The sequence below is a fragment of the Oncorhynchus tshawytscha genome, linkage group LG07 (genome assembly GCF_018296145.1).
Source record: "Oncorhynchus tshawytscha isolate Ot180627B linkage group LG07, Otsh_v2.0, whole genome shotgun sequence".
NCBI classification, from domain to species: Eukaryota; Metazoa; Chordata; class Actinopteri; order Salmoniformes; family Salmonidae; genus Oncorhynchus; species Oncorhynchus tshawytscha.
The window spans coordinates 33445300-33461830 of NC_056435.1; the positions used below are offsets into that span (position 1 = coordinate 33445300).

The following is a 16531-nucleotide window of genomic DNA, read 5'->3' on the forward strand; positions in this document are numbered from 1 at the left end:
ACTTAACCACAAGAACCTTTCTTTTACGGGATAGCTCTACTCCCCTCCCTATCCTCCTGATAATTGTTTGGGGGGGATTATTATTATTTTTTTAAATGCTGGGAGTTGGGAAAGGTTAACAAGATTTTTGGGGGGGACAAAACATTGTTATTTATCTTTTACTGTAAGTGTATAATGGTCTGCTGTAGTGGTCATTCGGAAGTAATTATGAAAAATGAACATTACAGTTAATGGGTACAGTAGGTGAAAAACATAGTTGCAGCATCCGGGGTCCACTACAAAGGACATTTCTTGATAAGCTCTTATTTAATGTGAAAATTATAACACAGTACTGACAACTCCCTTAACTATTCCTGAGATATTCACTTACTAGAAACAATTTGAATATCAAACTCACAAAATGATGATAAATAATTACACACACTACTTTTAAAATGTCCATCAAATGTGCTAATTTTGATGACAGACATTTTTGCATGAACCAGGAAGATAAAGTTGTCAAGGTCACACCCCTACACGTGATATCAATGAAAAGCCTGCAGAATGTCCTCTGAAAAGGGACAACAGGACTTAATACAGTGGTTTGCATGGCCTCAGAGATATGGCCCAAGAACTGATGTCCACTAGAGGACAACAATGAATTGCTGAGTCTCAGGATGACATACTTGCATATGGTGCTTTCAAGACAACCGGGAACTAAAAAAAAAAAATGTGGTCAAATCATGATATCAGTGATCTTCAGGTCGGAAAGTCAGAGCTCTAGAAAAATGCCCAAGTTTCCGACTTGGAATTCGTAGTTGGATAACCGTTAAACGATTTTTTTCCCAGGAGGAGCTCTTTTTGGTTGTCGAGTTCCCAATTGTCTTTTGCGCGTTGAATTCGGAAGTCGGAGATTTCTGAGAACCCAGTTATTTTGAACGTGGCATTATAGCCTACAATCTTGTCTGACTGACACACACCATTTACGAGTTTGTGAACTCCCCCTGAATCATATAACGGCAATGTTTAAGTAAACAGAGTAATGCGGTATTTGCACGCTGTTATCACTCTTGTACTCAATGTGAGCCAAGCATTTGTTTTATAATGGGCGCTGGCAAAAATACCTTGTTGATAATAACCCAAAGGGCGCTCGTCTTTGGCGGGCCTATTATAATGCTATATATCATCCTCGTTATATGAATGGGTTGACCGGAAAACACGGCCGTCTGTAACCTATTGCTACTGAGGTGTACAATGTGGCTTATAGGCTATCATTATTGTGGTATATACTAACCACATGGATTTCACTAAGGTGAAATCCATGTAATTTGTATATTGGAATCACATGTGATTGTGCCACTTATATTGAGAACCCCTTGTAGGCTAAATATAAAAACTGAGATGACAATTTGGAATTTATGACAATGAGAAGAATGACAAGATGAACTATAAGACACTCACGTTTTAGCAGGCATAGTCAAAATAGTGTCACAGTGGAGGTGTCAGTATTGTGACGAATACTGTGGTACTCTATTGTTGAGCCATTACAATCAAAAGGCATATCACATGTGCAGCATATGGTCATAGAAAATTGCAAAACAAAATCAAAATGAAGTAAACAAATGCATCTTTATTAAGGTACAACAGACGAGGTAGAGATTTGTTACTCTATTACTACGAGAGTGATACAATGTAACATGTGCGTGAGGCGGGCTGTAGACCTACAGTTATTACTCGTCTTTGTGTAGTAAAGGACAAAAGCAGGTGCAAGAAGAACGCGTGGGGGCGGGCTTTACTGCGTTAGAAAAAAAATGGTCATCAAGAATCATTGCCCATAGGCCAGTCATCTAAAATGGGCGTGATCAGGTTCGGCGAGTATATAAACTCTCCCGGAACACTTTCAATATAGAGGCAACTCAAGGAACTATTTCAAGCAGTAGCCTATTCGGAAACGCAGTGAACTTGGCAACAAGAAGTTCAAGTTCTGAATCAGGAAAGAAAAAACGTCAAATTGAGAAGCAAGCGAGAACAGACCCCTGTTGCATATTTGAAAACATCTCGAGTCGAGCAGCTAATAGCCTTTTGATGCTGGTCATATCAATAGTTGGTTAACCAACTAGGCTACCTTTTAGTTAACTGTTCAATAGTCTTTAGCCTAGCTCTCCTATCCGCTCGGCTTGTCAATGCTTTTGCATCAGTTCGGGAACGGAGGCCTGGAAGTTATGCATTCTACAGCAATTCAAAAAGACACTACTTTTACTAAAATTTTCGTGGGCGGTTTGCCCTACCACACTAACGATGCTTCCTTGAGAAAGTATTTTGAGGCCTTCGGAGACATCGACGAGGCGGTGGTGATAACGGACAGACAAACGGGGAAATCCAGAGGATATGGCTTTGTAAGTAACATTGACACTTGTCGGTTATGCGTTTATCCTGCAGCTTGATCAGTGGCAGCACGTGCGTCTTTACGGCGACACGGTAAAATCGAGTTGCCTATAAAATGTTAATGGTTGGTCTATTTGTTTTCTATGTATTTGTCATTGGGCAAATGCTCACCACGTTTCCTTCCGCCACCAAGTTATTGTTCCATGGAACTGTCTGTGCTACTTGCCTAGAGGAAAACCGTAATACATGAGGCTGCGCCAAGTACCTGTATAAAAGCACAAAGCAGCAGTTTTTTAAAATCTCAATATCAAATAATATCTTGGTAATGATTAAGGACCTGACGGTGATTGTTTTTCAATTAAAATGGTCAAAAATACTTTTTTTTTCTTGGCATTTTCGCAAGCAAGAATTTAGCTAGGACTGCCTGTGAGTGGTCTGAGTGGGGAGGGGAAACTGAACTGCTAGCTGTTGGTGGAGTTCACTTGAAGACCAATTGAATGGCCTATAATGGGCAAACGCTGCCCACCAGGGGCACTGCCATGCAAACGATCTTGACCAGGGCTGCTTTCAGTACATGTTTATATTCTGGAACATTTACTGTATGAGCACTTCCCATTTTAATGTGTATTTATGTAACTTTTTGGGCGACCTGACCAAATTTCTATGTGAATGTGAGTTATAGATCTTTCATTCTCGTTTTTGTACATTTGCTGGAAATACACTATTTTTTGTTTATGGTATAGTTATTTAATCGCGGCAATGATCCTCTGCACTATACTTGCTTGTTTTGTCACAAACTGAAACTTCAAATTTCAGAAAATGGCGGCGCAATTTAAACGTAGGTCACTTTTTAAAATGTTTTATACTTAACTCATTGCATCAAGCAACACCTCGCCATTATAGTAAAAGGGCATCATTTTCACTTCACATTCTTATTCCAACCTCAGTGTGGAAATGTATACAAAACTCACGTATTTGACTGCACTGGACCTTAAGGTACAAATGGATATCCCCAGCCGAATACAATGCTGTCGCCAAAGTTGCATCTCTTGCATATTGCGGTCATTCAAACGCATGTCACAATAATTCCTTGCCCAAATGTACGGCTTAAACGCGCAAATGCAGATAATTGTTTTTTGCCTTGCTGTTATCACAGCTGTAATCAGGATGAGAGATCACACGAGTTTATTGATAAGAAGATTATATATCTAATGTCCCTCTGCTTATCCATTAAAACGAACACACCACATGCCTTTCCTTTTTTTCACCAACCTCCCGGCACTGGCCCGTGAAGGACTTAGCTCTTATCGTTTATGAGCTCTGCAAGGGCACACACACCAAAGTGAGAGCTGCTGTCCTTGCTTGCTTTATATGGGGGTTTTGGAGCGGTGTGGACATAGGCCCTCCCATTTGTAAACAACTGAAGCACTCAGGCCTTACATGTGGTGTTTATAGAATCAGAACTGCGGCTATGAGTTAGAAAGTGGGAGTTCTTTTCTCTCCCAAGATGGAGATGGAAGTTGTGCGCTTCCCTTTCCTGTGTCAGCTTAACCAATCACCACAGGTGGGTTTTTGATTGCCATAGATGGTTCCATTAATCCTTTTATAAAACCAAATCTTCAGCTCCTAAGATTGACATTATTCAGCCCAAATTCAGATTGTCTGCCAGCTTCTGTAATGACCCTCTGGTAATCAGCCAGTGTGAGCAGAAACTGTAACAAAGAGAATCTGTATGAGGCAGGCAAAAATAAACCCATCTTCCTCATGGTTACACAGAACATAAATGGCAGAATTGCTAATATTTACCAGAAACTTGGAGACTCATCAGCATTAACAGAGGCCGAAGATGGAATGGAAAACTGGTGTGTCGTTTACGCCTCAGCCAGTTGAACTGTTAAGAAAATGGCACTTTGTTTACACATCAGCGGTGACCAAAAAAAGTGGAGCTCTGTCATTCATGGCTGCTACTGCTGCCAAATGTGTCTGGTGTTTCAGGTCTGACTGGCTCGGGCATATGAGGGTGCTCAAGGTTGGGAAATAGGTGTTCCCACCTTGCATGCAGCGGAGGGCAAAAAACCCTCCAGCTTTATCCCAGTAACCGACAGGGCCAACTTGATCATCCTGTTGCTCACTGCTTGAGTAGCAGGAGGGGAAAAAACGTCTCCAGAGCAAGGAGTACTTTTAAACGCACTCCAATGGTGGATTATAGTAGACCCTCTCCAATAGTTTGTGTCAACACAGCCTCGCTGCTCATGTGTGTTCATAACACGTCATGGAGTGGGCTCAACCGCTCGTCTAGTCTAAAGCGGTATGCTTCAACAGACTAGAATAGATCTACACCTTAGATATGTAATCATCTGAGACATCTTGACTTGGCAGAAGGTGATGCTGTCTAATGCCTTGGAAGGAGAATGAGGGGTGGATTCTAACAATCTCCTTATGCTCTATTGCCTAATTGGATAAGCCCTTGTTATTCATCATTACTGAGACATATTTCAGCTGACTTCTTTGACTGTGCTGCTGAAAAGTGGGTGGGTGGCTGATCAAGTCTTCTGGGTTGTGTTTAACTGATAATCACTGCTTTGTTTGCAATTTCCTCTTCTGTTCAGAAAGGGGTATTTTTACAGTGGAAGCTGGACAGGGGGATTTCTGTGATGACAGACCAGCAGGGGTTGTTTCTTTTAGTTCTGCTTGGCGGATCAGGGTGGCCCTGTCCTTGACTGACCTTTTCATAGCTTCGCTGCCACAATTCGCAATGAATAGATTTCTACTTTTGACTGTATTACCAGCTAAAGGGGGGAACTGGTGTCTTTTCAGTTTTGCTAATATTGTCAACGTCTGTGTGATTACATGTCAGGTGACGATGACAGATCGGGGATCAGCAGAGCGGGCCTGTAAAGACCCCAACCCCATCATCGACGGGCGCAAGTCCAACGTGAACCTGGCTTACATTGGCGCCAAGCCCCGCAATATGCAACTAGGTGAGCCGACCAGGGGTGAGAACAACCGTCGGACGCACCAACACCACAACTACACTTGTCACGTACACACACACACACCGTATCGGAATGTTTAGACAAATATATGTTGGTAAATGGTCATTCAGAAATCTCATGTCATACAGAAATGTACAAACCATTTTAATTGCATCTGGATTGACTCTTACACTTGTGTAATAGGGAACTGGGTTAATATATAACAAAAACGCAATGTAATTTGCCATCTCTGCATGTTTCGTTTATTATTGGTAGGTTGCTTGAGTTACCCCAGAGTTTAGTGAATTTTGCTCCGGCTCTGCCTCCTCTGCATTGTTCTCTGGCCCTCTTCTGTAAATGCAAATGTATCTGAAGGGAAGTTTCCTGTCTTCCAGGCATATCCATCGGAGTGCAACCTATTCACCCAGCACTCATCCAGAGGCAGTATGGGTAAGTGAGTGGGCAGTATACCACAGTATTTTCTGAATGACACATTAGGACAGATTAAACCCATATGTGCATAATGTATGTACGCTTTAGACTTTTGCCAATTGTTAACTTTTTTGTTTTCAAATGGTCGTAGCATGGTACATTCCATGGGGACATGTGACGCTCATCCCCTCTTTTACACCCTCCAGTATCTATCTGGTTGAGTGGGCTCTCACTGAGCAAGGCTCTGGGGCAGAGTGTTTGTCTGTTGTAGAAACAGTCTGGAGGGAGGCCAGTCTGTGACTGGTGTCCAGGACAAGTGTTCCGCTGGGCTTTTAATGGCCATGCCACTGACATGGGATTGACACCACTCGCCCCCTGCTGTTGCAGTGCGCCCCCCTTCAAGTCCTAGCTTTGAAGCCAGAGGTCTAAGCCCTTACATGTTATAAGATCGTGTCAATGGACTTTGGGTGCTTAGAATCCCCCCTATGTCCATAACGGGCTGGGCGGAGCCCCTCAGGATCTGAAATGTGGTCATGTGTCTGACAGGTGTTGGCTCTTATTGGAGCTTTTTACACTACCTAATCCCCCGTGACTGACTGCAGTCCCAGAGGGAGAGAGGGCACCTGTCTGTTGAGCTCGGAGATCTCTCTATGGGCTTGTGACAGACACAGGCTGCTCTAAGATGGAGCGCACACAAGTGTTCTTTCAGCCTTTCTCCCGCACCAGACCCTTAAACGGCATGTTATGAAGTGGTATGGTTGGGAGGGATTGAGCTTGTGTGTGTGTGTGTGTGGACCAGACTGGACCGTAGCATAGTGCTCCTCTTCCACTCCCCCTTCATTTTACCCTATAGTATTTTTCCCTCTTGTCCTCCCCTCCCAGAAGGAGAAGAAACGAGATGAGAAGGACAAAGCCCTAACACTGTTTTCTGCTGGGTGTCGGGGAGGATGATTAGACTGAGACACTGAAAATTGACACCCCTGTGAGACTGGGGGTGGGAATAAGGGGGGAAGATTAGGTAAGGGGTTTAAGTTGGGGGGGGTTGCGACAGCTCTGTCTCTAAAGAGGCATTGTGCTTAATGATGCTGTACTTTCACCAGGCGCCACACCTCCTACAGGTGTTACCCACAATGTTTTTTTGCATTACATTTTTATGATCGCTTTTCTGTATAATTTTGTTTTACTTCCAGGCCAGAATTTGCGATGCCAGGACCTTTTTTTGTAAGTAGCCTTAAGTTTGAATGCAGTAGGGCTGTCCCCGGCCCCCAAACGATCTTAAACGATCTTGGTCGACCAAGAGTAGTCTATTCTTTGGACCAATCAACTGGCCTAAATTTTTCCATATAGACACCCTATGTGTTTTAATAAAATCGACTACTGTATATGTCGGCTGCCATTACACTCCCGAAGTTGCTGGTAATAGGCTACACTGGGGGTTGGCAAACATTTTTTCCATTTGGAGTGTCAATTTATCTTAACATTTCTACTGATCTGCGTGCCAATTATGATTTTCAAATGCATCTAAATTATACAAATCTCTGTAAAAAAAAAAAAAAAAATAGCTTACGTAAAGCCAACAAATAAAAACATTGCCGCCTGCAGGTCGAAAATATCTTGATACAAATAAATCACATTGGCCACAGACTGTCTGCTAGGAACTTGAGATGTTGTATCAACTTGGTCCAGCAGAACGCTTGATCTAACAAACTTGCAGCATTGTATAAAACATTCTGGACCCTCATTTTCCTGTGAAAGTGAGCTCTGGACAGACACCGCTATAGGCTATTTGCGCAAGGGATAAGAAAAAATAGGTCTACCTGATTACATGTTTCCAGTGGATCAGAGCATGACATTGTTTTCCCTTTCACGCCGAGTGGTTATCGAAAGGGAGAGAGCTGGAAAGATATTTCAAATGGGCTACATTGAGGAACTATTGTCATTCTCAATGGATGTAAAAACAGACTTGCTGTTTTTTGTGAAGAGAAAATTACTTTAAGAAGCTCCACAGCTCATTAGTGGTGGTGAGTGATCAGAAATACTATCAGATCCCCAAATGGGCACATTTTATAAGCCTACATTTGCGCGCAGGCCAGGTAGTTTATGCCTTCCATGCGTAATCAGGTGCACGTCCTTACTCAACATTGACAGGAGCACTCCAAACACAACATAATTAATAAATTGACAACTCATAAATGGAATGAAATAAACAAACTTTTTTTCTCACAGGTGTTGTCTAAGTTGTGCACATTTTGAAGTGGCATTTTATTTTCCCCAGCACAAGGTGCACCTGTGTAATGATCATGCTGTTTTAATCAGCTTCTTGATATGCCACACCTGTCGGTGGATAGATTATCTTGGCAAAGGAGAAATGCTCACTAACATGAATGTAAACGCATTTGAGCGAAATAATAAGCTTTTTATGCATATGGAAAATGTCTTATTTCAGCTTAAACATGGGACCAACATTTTGCATTTATATTTTTCTTCAGTTTATATTTAATCCATTAACAGAAATTACTGTAACCACACAAACATTGTAGATGAGAAATGATTAGAATTAACGATAAGTTTGCGACTGGTGTGCCGTCTCCAATTGATTAGTCCACTGAGACTGGCGTCAATCAAGATGCGCTATAAAGGGGCCTCCCGAGTGGCGCAGTGGTCTAAAGCACTGCATCGCAGTGTTGCAGCATCACCACAGCCTGGGGTTTGATCATTACCGGCTGTAGCCGGGAGTCCCGTTGGACCGGCGTCATCCGGATTAGTGGAGGGTTTGGCCGGGGGGGGGGCTTTACTTGGCTCATTGTGCTCTAGCAACTCCCTGTGGCGGGCCGAGTGCCTGCAGGCTGATTTCGGTTGTCAGTTGCGCTGCGTTTCGTCCGACACATTGGTGATTCTGGATTAAGTGAGCGGGTGTTTCGGTGAATGCATGGCTCTACCTTCGCCTCTTCCGAGCCCGTTGGAGTTGCAGCGACGAGACAAGGGTAAAAAATTGTTTTGATATCGACTGACAAGCTATTGACTAAACAATCGACCAGTCGACTAAATGGGGTCAGCCCTAGCATGTAGGTCAGAACTACGTATTGGCAGTGGATTTATTTGCCATGAAAGCCCAAATGTAACGGATTTATCCTAGCCAGCAACATTTAGCATGAATTGATGAAGCCCTTCGATTTGTTCACCGAGACGAAAACATGAGGGCTAGTTCAGGAAGTCCATCTGCTTGGTGCAGCAGTCCCTTCACCCTGCCAGCCCCCCTGTCACAAAACCAACTGACCCCCAATCCCTCCTTTCCCAAGACCCCCACAGGCCTTGTGATGTCAGATGGCCCAGGGAGCTCTGCTTCCCTGTTTCATCTTCTCCTTTTCTGCCTCTTCTCTCACTCTGTTTCTCTGCATTCACATCTCATCCTCTCAGTATAGTAATTTCTATTAACTTTTCTATCAAAATGATTGAAGCATTTACCATTTTGTTGTACTTCCTACTAATGTACATCAGAAAGGTCATCTTGATCTAGCTCGAGGTCTGTGGCCACAGAAAGGAGAGGCTCATCTCTGTGTGAATGTGCGTATGCCCGACAGGCTTCATGTATAGTCAACTGTCTGTGCCTGTCTGTGTGGGTGTCTGAATGGTTCTTTGTGAGTAGCTGACCGTTTTGTACCGTTAGAGGGGAGAACAGTGTATCTGCCATGGGCTCCTGGTTGGTTCATATTATCTCTGTCTATAGTGTTCATGTTTTTATTTTTGTGTGGATTATTGTTGGTCTATACCACTCAGCAGACCTCTTGTCCTGACTATTAAATGCCTACCTACACAGAGAAAGACTTGCTATGTGTGTGAACCCAGGCAACACTGGTCTCGACTTCTGTATCATATCAGCATAACGTCTTCAGACGAGACGTTGCAAAACAGCTTAGCCGCTAGCTTCACTCATCACCCTGAAGGATGGAACAATCCCAATAGTATCAATGAGGATCCAGATAATGAATACATGTTGTTAACCTCCACTATCCTCCCCAACCCCCTTATGGTTGCTCTGTGCTCCCAGCTGAACAGTGTGCCGGAAGGGGAGTGAAGATACCCGAGGTACAGGCTTCGTTCGGCCTTGTTTGGAGGCTCCCAGGAGGAGGGTAGCAGGCAGTTGTGACTGTTCCCGCCCCTCTCTAAGGTGCCAACGATGGCTTGAGAGTGCAGTGTGTTGTGATGGTTTGGAGTGCCTTTATTTTTCCCTGTGTGTGTGATATGACATGAAAAGGTTATGCTGATTAGAGTGCCTATTCCCTATTATGGCATGGTTTGCAGTGGTGACTTTGGTTGCTGTTTTAAAGTTTCAGTGTGGGGCTGAAGGGTTTGGGGGTGTGGCTGGGTGAGTGTGTAAGGCAGGGTGCTATTGGATGATGTGAGTATGTCTTGTCACTCCTGCACGCTTCCCCTTTGCTGTGTTTGAGTTGATGGCTGTCTTCCATTGCTTCATTCCCACGTCTTCTCTCATGACCACTGACCTGAAAGGACGCGGGTGAACACAACATGGTGGTAACTCATCCAGTGGCCATGACGTTAAGTGGCAAGGAAAGGAAGCCGTTGGTATTTTGAAACTCAGCTGAGAAGTGTTGCGTTGTGTGCTGTGACTACTGTGACTGTACCATCTTGTCTTTACCTTCTTTCACTCCGACCGTACTGCAGTCTCCTACCAGACACTCTGTGTGAAGAACGTTCCCCATTTTACTCTCCTCTGAGCTCTGCTTTTGGCTTGTGTGCTTTTACAGTGAGCGAGTTCCTCTGTTTCCCTCGAGCTGCAGTATCAGGAGGGGGGCAACCCCAGAGGAACAGACCCTAGAGGCACTTTGAGGCCCGGTTAAAAATATCGCCCCAACTCCGTCTGTCTCCCCATGAATGATGTGCTGCTAAACTGAGACTGGAGGAGAATGAGCTGTCTAAAGACTCCAGCACACAAATCCTCATTCAGGGAGGGAGAGCTTTGAGTACATGAGACCCAACTGGCTAATAGACTGCCTTGATAAGTACTCCCCACCTTTCAACCATTGATGCCCAATGTAGCTTGCACTCAAAAACAGGAACCACAACTCCATCAAACTTCCCCTTTGTGAGCAAGCGTGTGTGTGTGCGCAGACATTGGTTGGAGTGTGCTCAGTGAGTGAAGAGCAGCAGCTGTTAAAACACTAGCTGGTGTCTGGGCTTGAAAACCTGCCAGTAACGGCTGTCTCTCTTCTCCCCACTACCACACCCTTTCTCTCTCAGGGGCTTACCTAACAGGTTTTGTAGTTTTTTTTTTTTTTTTTTTTTTTTTTTTTAAGTGACGAGGGATGTTGATTTCTTATTACCTCGCTCTCTTTGCACATTAGTAGTGGGTGGTGTGGCATCTGGTTAGTTTCCCCACCACTGTATGTACTGGGCTCAGCACAACTCTACTGTATTGAAGACCTGCTGGAGAATGTAAATGACAGCATCCAGGCCTAAAGCTTTCTTTGCTCCTGTCCTTCATTGTATGTTCAAGTGTGTAACTAGTGTTCTGTTGTCTGTGTTCTCCAGGTTGGCCCAGCAGTATGTGTATCCCCAAGCCTTCATCCAGCCCAGCCTTGTTCTCCCCTCTCAGGTGTCCTCCTCCGCCCCCTACCTGGACTACAGTGCTGCCTATGCCCAGTACGCCCAGGCAGCCTTTGAGCAGTACCCCTATGCTGCCTCCCCAGGGTTCCTGGGCTACGGCTACACCCCCAGCCCTGCCACCGCCCCCTCCCAGGCCCCTGCTTCTGTTCATCAGACTCTCCCCACAGGGGCAGGCCCAGCCCCCAACTTCTTACAGTACGCCCCCCAGCAGCATGTTCAGCCAGACCGCATGCAGTGAGGACAGGCAGGATACAGGGAGTCCTGTAGGCCGCCTGGGGAGTCAACCTGTGCTGCCCCTGCCAGGGCTTCCAGGGAAGGGCTGGAGAAAGCGGGACTATTGCACTATATAGAATGAGCCCTCCCCTGAGTTTGGGGTGGGGGGGTTGGGCTAGAATAAAATGCATGGTTGCTTCAGAGGGCTTCCAGAAACAGACACTTCATTTTTATTATTGGTCTTTATTGTATTAATACTAGTATCCTTTATCAATGTAATTATTAATTGTTGTTTTGTTTCAATCAGTGGAAACTTTCAATGTCCATGGTACATATCTGTGTTTTGGAGAGAGCTGAGGGGGGTGGTGGGCTTACTTGGACATTTGCCCCCTCCCCCCTCTTTACCAGGGCATGGGGTTGGCGACGGCACTGCTGCTTGGGTACACTGGGAATTGGAACAGAGGTGGGAGGCATGACGCCAACTGTTTCCATCCACACCAGAGCAGACGAGGATTCTGCCCTCATACCCCCAGTGTTATTGCTCCAACACCATGGGGGGCATGACTCTGTCTTTCAGAGGTCATCACTAAATGGAGAACGAAGAGATCCTGGGATCCCCTTTTTTGAGTCGATCAATCGTTAGACATCAGGACGACATTTATTTTTATGAAAGATGCCTTAATAAAACTCCTGTTTTTACAAACACTCCTCCTTTAACCCCTTCCTTCACTCAGAGCCACAGGGTAGTTTTCACATGGCCTGACTTCATATTTATACCAGACACTTGTAGTCTATTGACTCACTTTGTCGTAATTGTTGTAGATAATCATATGCAGGAAGTGGGAGGAGGGGTCAAAGAGCATTGGGTATTTTATGTAAGGCAGCTGATGTAACCAGTGCCTGCATATTTTGTCGAACTGTTCATCTAGGATTGTCAAATTTTGATCTCAGAAAGGACATGTACAGTATTTGTAAGTGTTTCATTATCAAGTACATTTACAATATTTATGTTTTGAGGTATTTATAGGAAATTCTGTAGCTTTTTTGTAACTTGGTCTTGTTGCACTGAAGTCCTACAACTTGGTAAGTGTATGTGCAGTTCCACAATTTGTCTTCATTTGATGATGGCCATATTTGTATTTTCCATGTTCCCTCTGAACCAATGGATTTGCCTGTAATGCACAATGCTAGATGCTCTTTTGTAGGCCCAGTTTCACTGCTGCTGGCTGGGATCAGACACTGTAGACTGTTTCAGCAAAATGTCATTTCCAGTCCATTCAAAGAAGCCGAACCAAAAAAATATTGGAAAAATAAAGAATTTGTATTTAAAAAGGGTCTTGACTTGTTTCCTTAATAAATATTTAAAAAATCTAACTTGATACCCACAACTCTATGAAGAGCAGATAATATTTCAAACTGTCATTTTTGCCTTAAATGTATGAAGGAATGTAAAAAAAAAACACTCTCGAATGGACTATTAGAAATGACTAAGGTTGACTAGAGCTACAAACTAGCTCCTGTTGGGGTGAGAGGGTTCAGTCGGTAGTGTGTGTTCTGTCTGCTTTGTGGTTGGGGGTAAGGACTCTGGGAGCAGAAGACCGTACTTTATCAGCCCACAACACTACCACCTGCCAGGGCCACGGGGTGTTGCTGAGGACATGACAAGCTTGGAACTGTAGAGCCAGAAGGGGAGGGGTTTATTAGTATAGTAAGTGGTTAAAAGCACAGTCACCCTGGTTACCGTGCTTATTTTAGTGCATCGTAACCATGTGAGTTGTCAACTGTCAAATATAAACGGTTTACCTGGTTGGTTCCCTCTGTCTGCGCTTAAGTCCTTTTTAACAATTTGAGCTGTTTTATTTTACCAGACCACACATCAGAGATGCTGGCTGAGTCTTGTAAAACGCCTTGGAACATGTCAAGTACAAGGTTGTGAAGCCTCACTGACTGACCGGACCCCGTACAAAGGTCTAGTGGAGGAAGAAGGACCGTGTGTATATTTAAAGAACGCAGAGGGATACCAGATGGCTTTGTTGCAGTATTCTGGACATTTTCAGGGAACCATACAGCATGTTTAAATAAGCAATGTGCAGTAATGGAACACATGTCTCAGGGGTTACGGTTACATTGTTGAATCATGTCATAGGTGTTTATGGCAAGTGTGTGGTGACAGACTTGGTGTCCTCTGGTCTATGTGACGTCACTGTGTTTAAGTAGGAGAGTGCTGAGTTCAAGTGCTGTGAATGTATGGTCGCCTCATTACTTTCCCTACTCTCCCCGATGCTCCTCCCAATCGTCTGGCTTCCCTCACATTCTCACAGTCCTCAGTTTCTCCTTGTAGCCCTTTCCCCTGCATGCTCTGTTTCTATTCTCACTTTCTTTTCTCACTCCCCCTCTCTTTCCTACTGCCTCTGTTCTTTTCTCACTCTCCCTCTCTTTCCTACTGCCTCTGTTCTTTTCTCACTCCCCCTCTCTTTCCTACTGCCTCTGTTCTTTTCTCACTCTCCCTCTCTCCTACTGCCTCTGTTCTTTTCTCACTCTCCCCTCTCTTTCCTACTGCCTCTGTTCTTTTCTCACTCTCCCTCTCTTTCCTACTGCCTCTGTTCTTTTCTCACTCTCCCTCTCTTTCCTACTGCCTCTGTTCTTTTCTCACTCTCCCTCTCTCTTTCCTACTGCCTCTGTTGTTCTTTTCTCACTCTCCCTCTCTCTTTCCTACTGCCTCTGTTGTTCTTTTCTCACTCTCCCTCTCTCTTTCCTACTGCCTCTGTTGTTCTTTTCTCACTCTCCCTCTCTCTTTCCTACTGCCTCTGTTATTTTCTCCCTCTCCTCTATGCCTTTGTTCTTTTTCTTTCTCACTCTTTCCTCCCTGTTGTTCTTTTCTAACCCCTCTCTCTCACCTTCCCACTGTCTCTTTCCTACTCCCTCTGTTGTTCTTTTCTCACTCTCCCTCTCTCTTTCCTACTGCCTCTGTTGTTCTTTTCTCACTCTCCCTCTCTCTTTCCTACTGCCTCTGTTTCTCCTCCTCATGCTTCGTTCTTATCTCACTCTCTCCCTGTCATTCTAACCCCTCTCTCACCTTCCCACTGTCTCTGTTTCTCCTCCTCACACTTCATTCTTATCTCACTCTCCCTCTCTTTCCTACTGCCTCTGTTCTTTTCTCACTCTCCCTCTTTCCTACTGCCTTTTCTTTTCTCACTCTCACTCTCCCTCTCTCTTTCCTACTGCCTCTGTTGTTCTTTTCTCACTCTTCCTCTCTCTTTCCTACTGCCTCTGTTCTTTTCTCACTCTCCCTCTTTCCTACTGCCTTTGTTCTTTTCTCACTCTTCCTCTCTCTTTCCTACTGCCTCTGTTGTTCTTTTCTCACTCTCCCTCTCTCTTTCCTACTGCCTCTGTTTCTCCTCCTCACGCTTCGTTCTTATCTCACTCTCTCCCTGTCATTCTAACCCCTCTCTCACCTTCCCACTGTCTCTCACTGAATCATGAACGGGGAGAAACAGTGTCAGGTGGATGAACGAGGTCATACACAGGCCCATTGGAGCATGTTTTGCAGAGTCACCATAAGGCATCACACGCACATTCTACAGTGCAGTTCACTCAAATCTAACTCCACACATGCTCTACTCTGAGTCATGTTCCCCTCTGATGTCAATGGATTCCTCAGAACTCATATAACTCGGTCCTGTCTTATCAGCCCCCAGCTACCTTCAGAATGAAATGACTTTTTCTACTCGGTTACCCCCCAACTCCCACCCTTCTTGATTTCACTATGTGTTGATCTTTCACTTTGAGGTGGATTTCCACACCATCCCTCAGACACATTTTATAACTCTCCGTGATGCCTCTTGCAATTACTTGTTTTTATAATTATAAAATATTTGTGTAATGTTTTTCAATATCAATCGACAACTATTATTGAACTTTTTTTAAATGGAAAATGGTATGAGGTAATGCCTGTCAAGGTCACCTCATCTAGTGATATTCAAAAAGCCACATAGATTGGATTGAAGGAAACTCCTTTGCGAAACACCAACAGCAAAAGGTGAATGTTCTGGTATATCCTATTGCGTACTATAACTGGAATGTTGTGTACTGTTGCAATACTGAACTAACCCATCTACTCAAAGTCTGTATTCTGTTTCCTCTGTAAACACACCGCCCCCTATATCCAGCTACTCTGACCATCTCTCACCTCTGCTGTATTAGTGGTCCTGTGTAACAGTCTGAAGTGGCCCCCTGGGGCCTGGGTAATATCAGCAGCCATTTCAGATAGGGTCAGCTCTATATTTACCCCCCACCCCTCTCAAAGTGCCTAGCCCTGACCCATGTCATCTTCCCGCGCCAACCCAGAGAGATTATAAGGACAGGTCTGGAGTGGGGTAGAGTGTTGGGGATATGTATGTGGAACATCGACAGACAGGGCAGAGGGCTGATGGGTGGTAGGGTATGGGGGGGGCAGACAGGGGTTTATTGTGAAGGCAGGTTTGATGTCCCTGTGAGCAGCCTGCTCTTATGGACATAGTTAGAAAGGAATGGGATGTAGAAAAACCAGGAGGTATGGAGTAGAGGATAGGTTGCTATGGACAGGGGGCCGTTGAGTGGGAATGGGATGGGTTATTGTGCGTTCCAATAAACAGGCTTGCTCCCTATCAGCTAGGCTAATGGACCTCTGTGTGATTCTCACACTCAGCCATTAAAAGGCGTGGGTGGGTGATGATAATGAAGACATCTACTACTCAGACTATCTATAGCAGGCTGTTACCGTCAGTCATGTGCATTAAAGGCTAAATGGAAGTGGAGGTTGGTTAATTGGTATGCGTGTGATTATGTGTGTGTGTGCTTGCAAGGTCATGAGTGTTTTATTCTAGAGCGATGATGCACTTGGACATATTCAGTCTTTTGGTGTTAATAACAGAATGTTGATG

General features: G+C 44.5%; 1 protein-coding gene across 2 annotated transcripts; it reads left to right on the forward strand.

Moving 5' to 3' along the window:
- The first annotated feature begins 1863 nt into the window (after positions 1-1863).
- On the forward strand, positions 1864-12944 carry LOC112254398 (RNA-binding protein 38). 2 transcript variants are annotated; one of them, XM_024426960.2, is made up of 4 exons: positions 1864-2375; positions 5222-5360; positions 5735-5789; positions 11322-12944. In XM_024426960.2, the coding sequence occupies exons 1-4, from the start codon at positions 2163-2165 to the stop codon at positions 11632-11634; spliced, it is 720 nt and encodes a 239-aa protein (XP_024282728.1). In that variant the 5' UTR covers positions 1864-2162; the 3' UTR covers positions 11635-12944. The 2 variants fall into 2 exon arrangements, with proteins under 2 accessions (XP_024282728.1, XP_024282729.1); XM_024426961.2 differs by having other exon boundaries at positions 5222-5345.
- The last annotated feature ends 3587 nt before the right edge of the window (positions 12945-16531 follow it).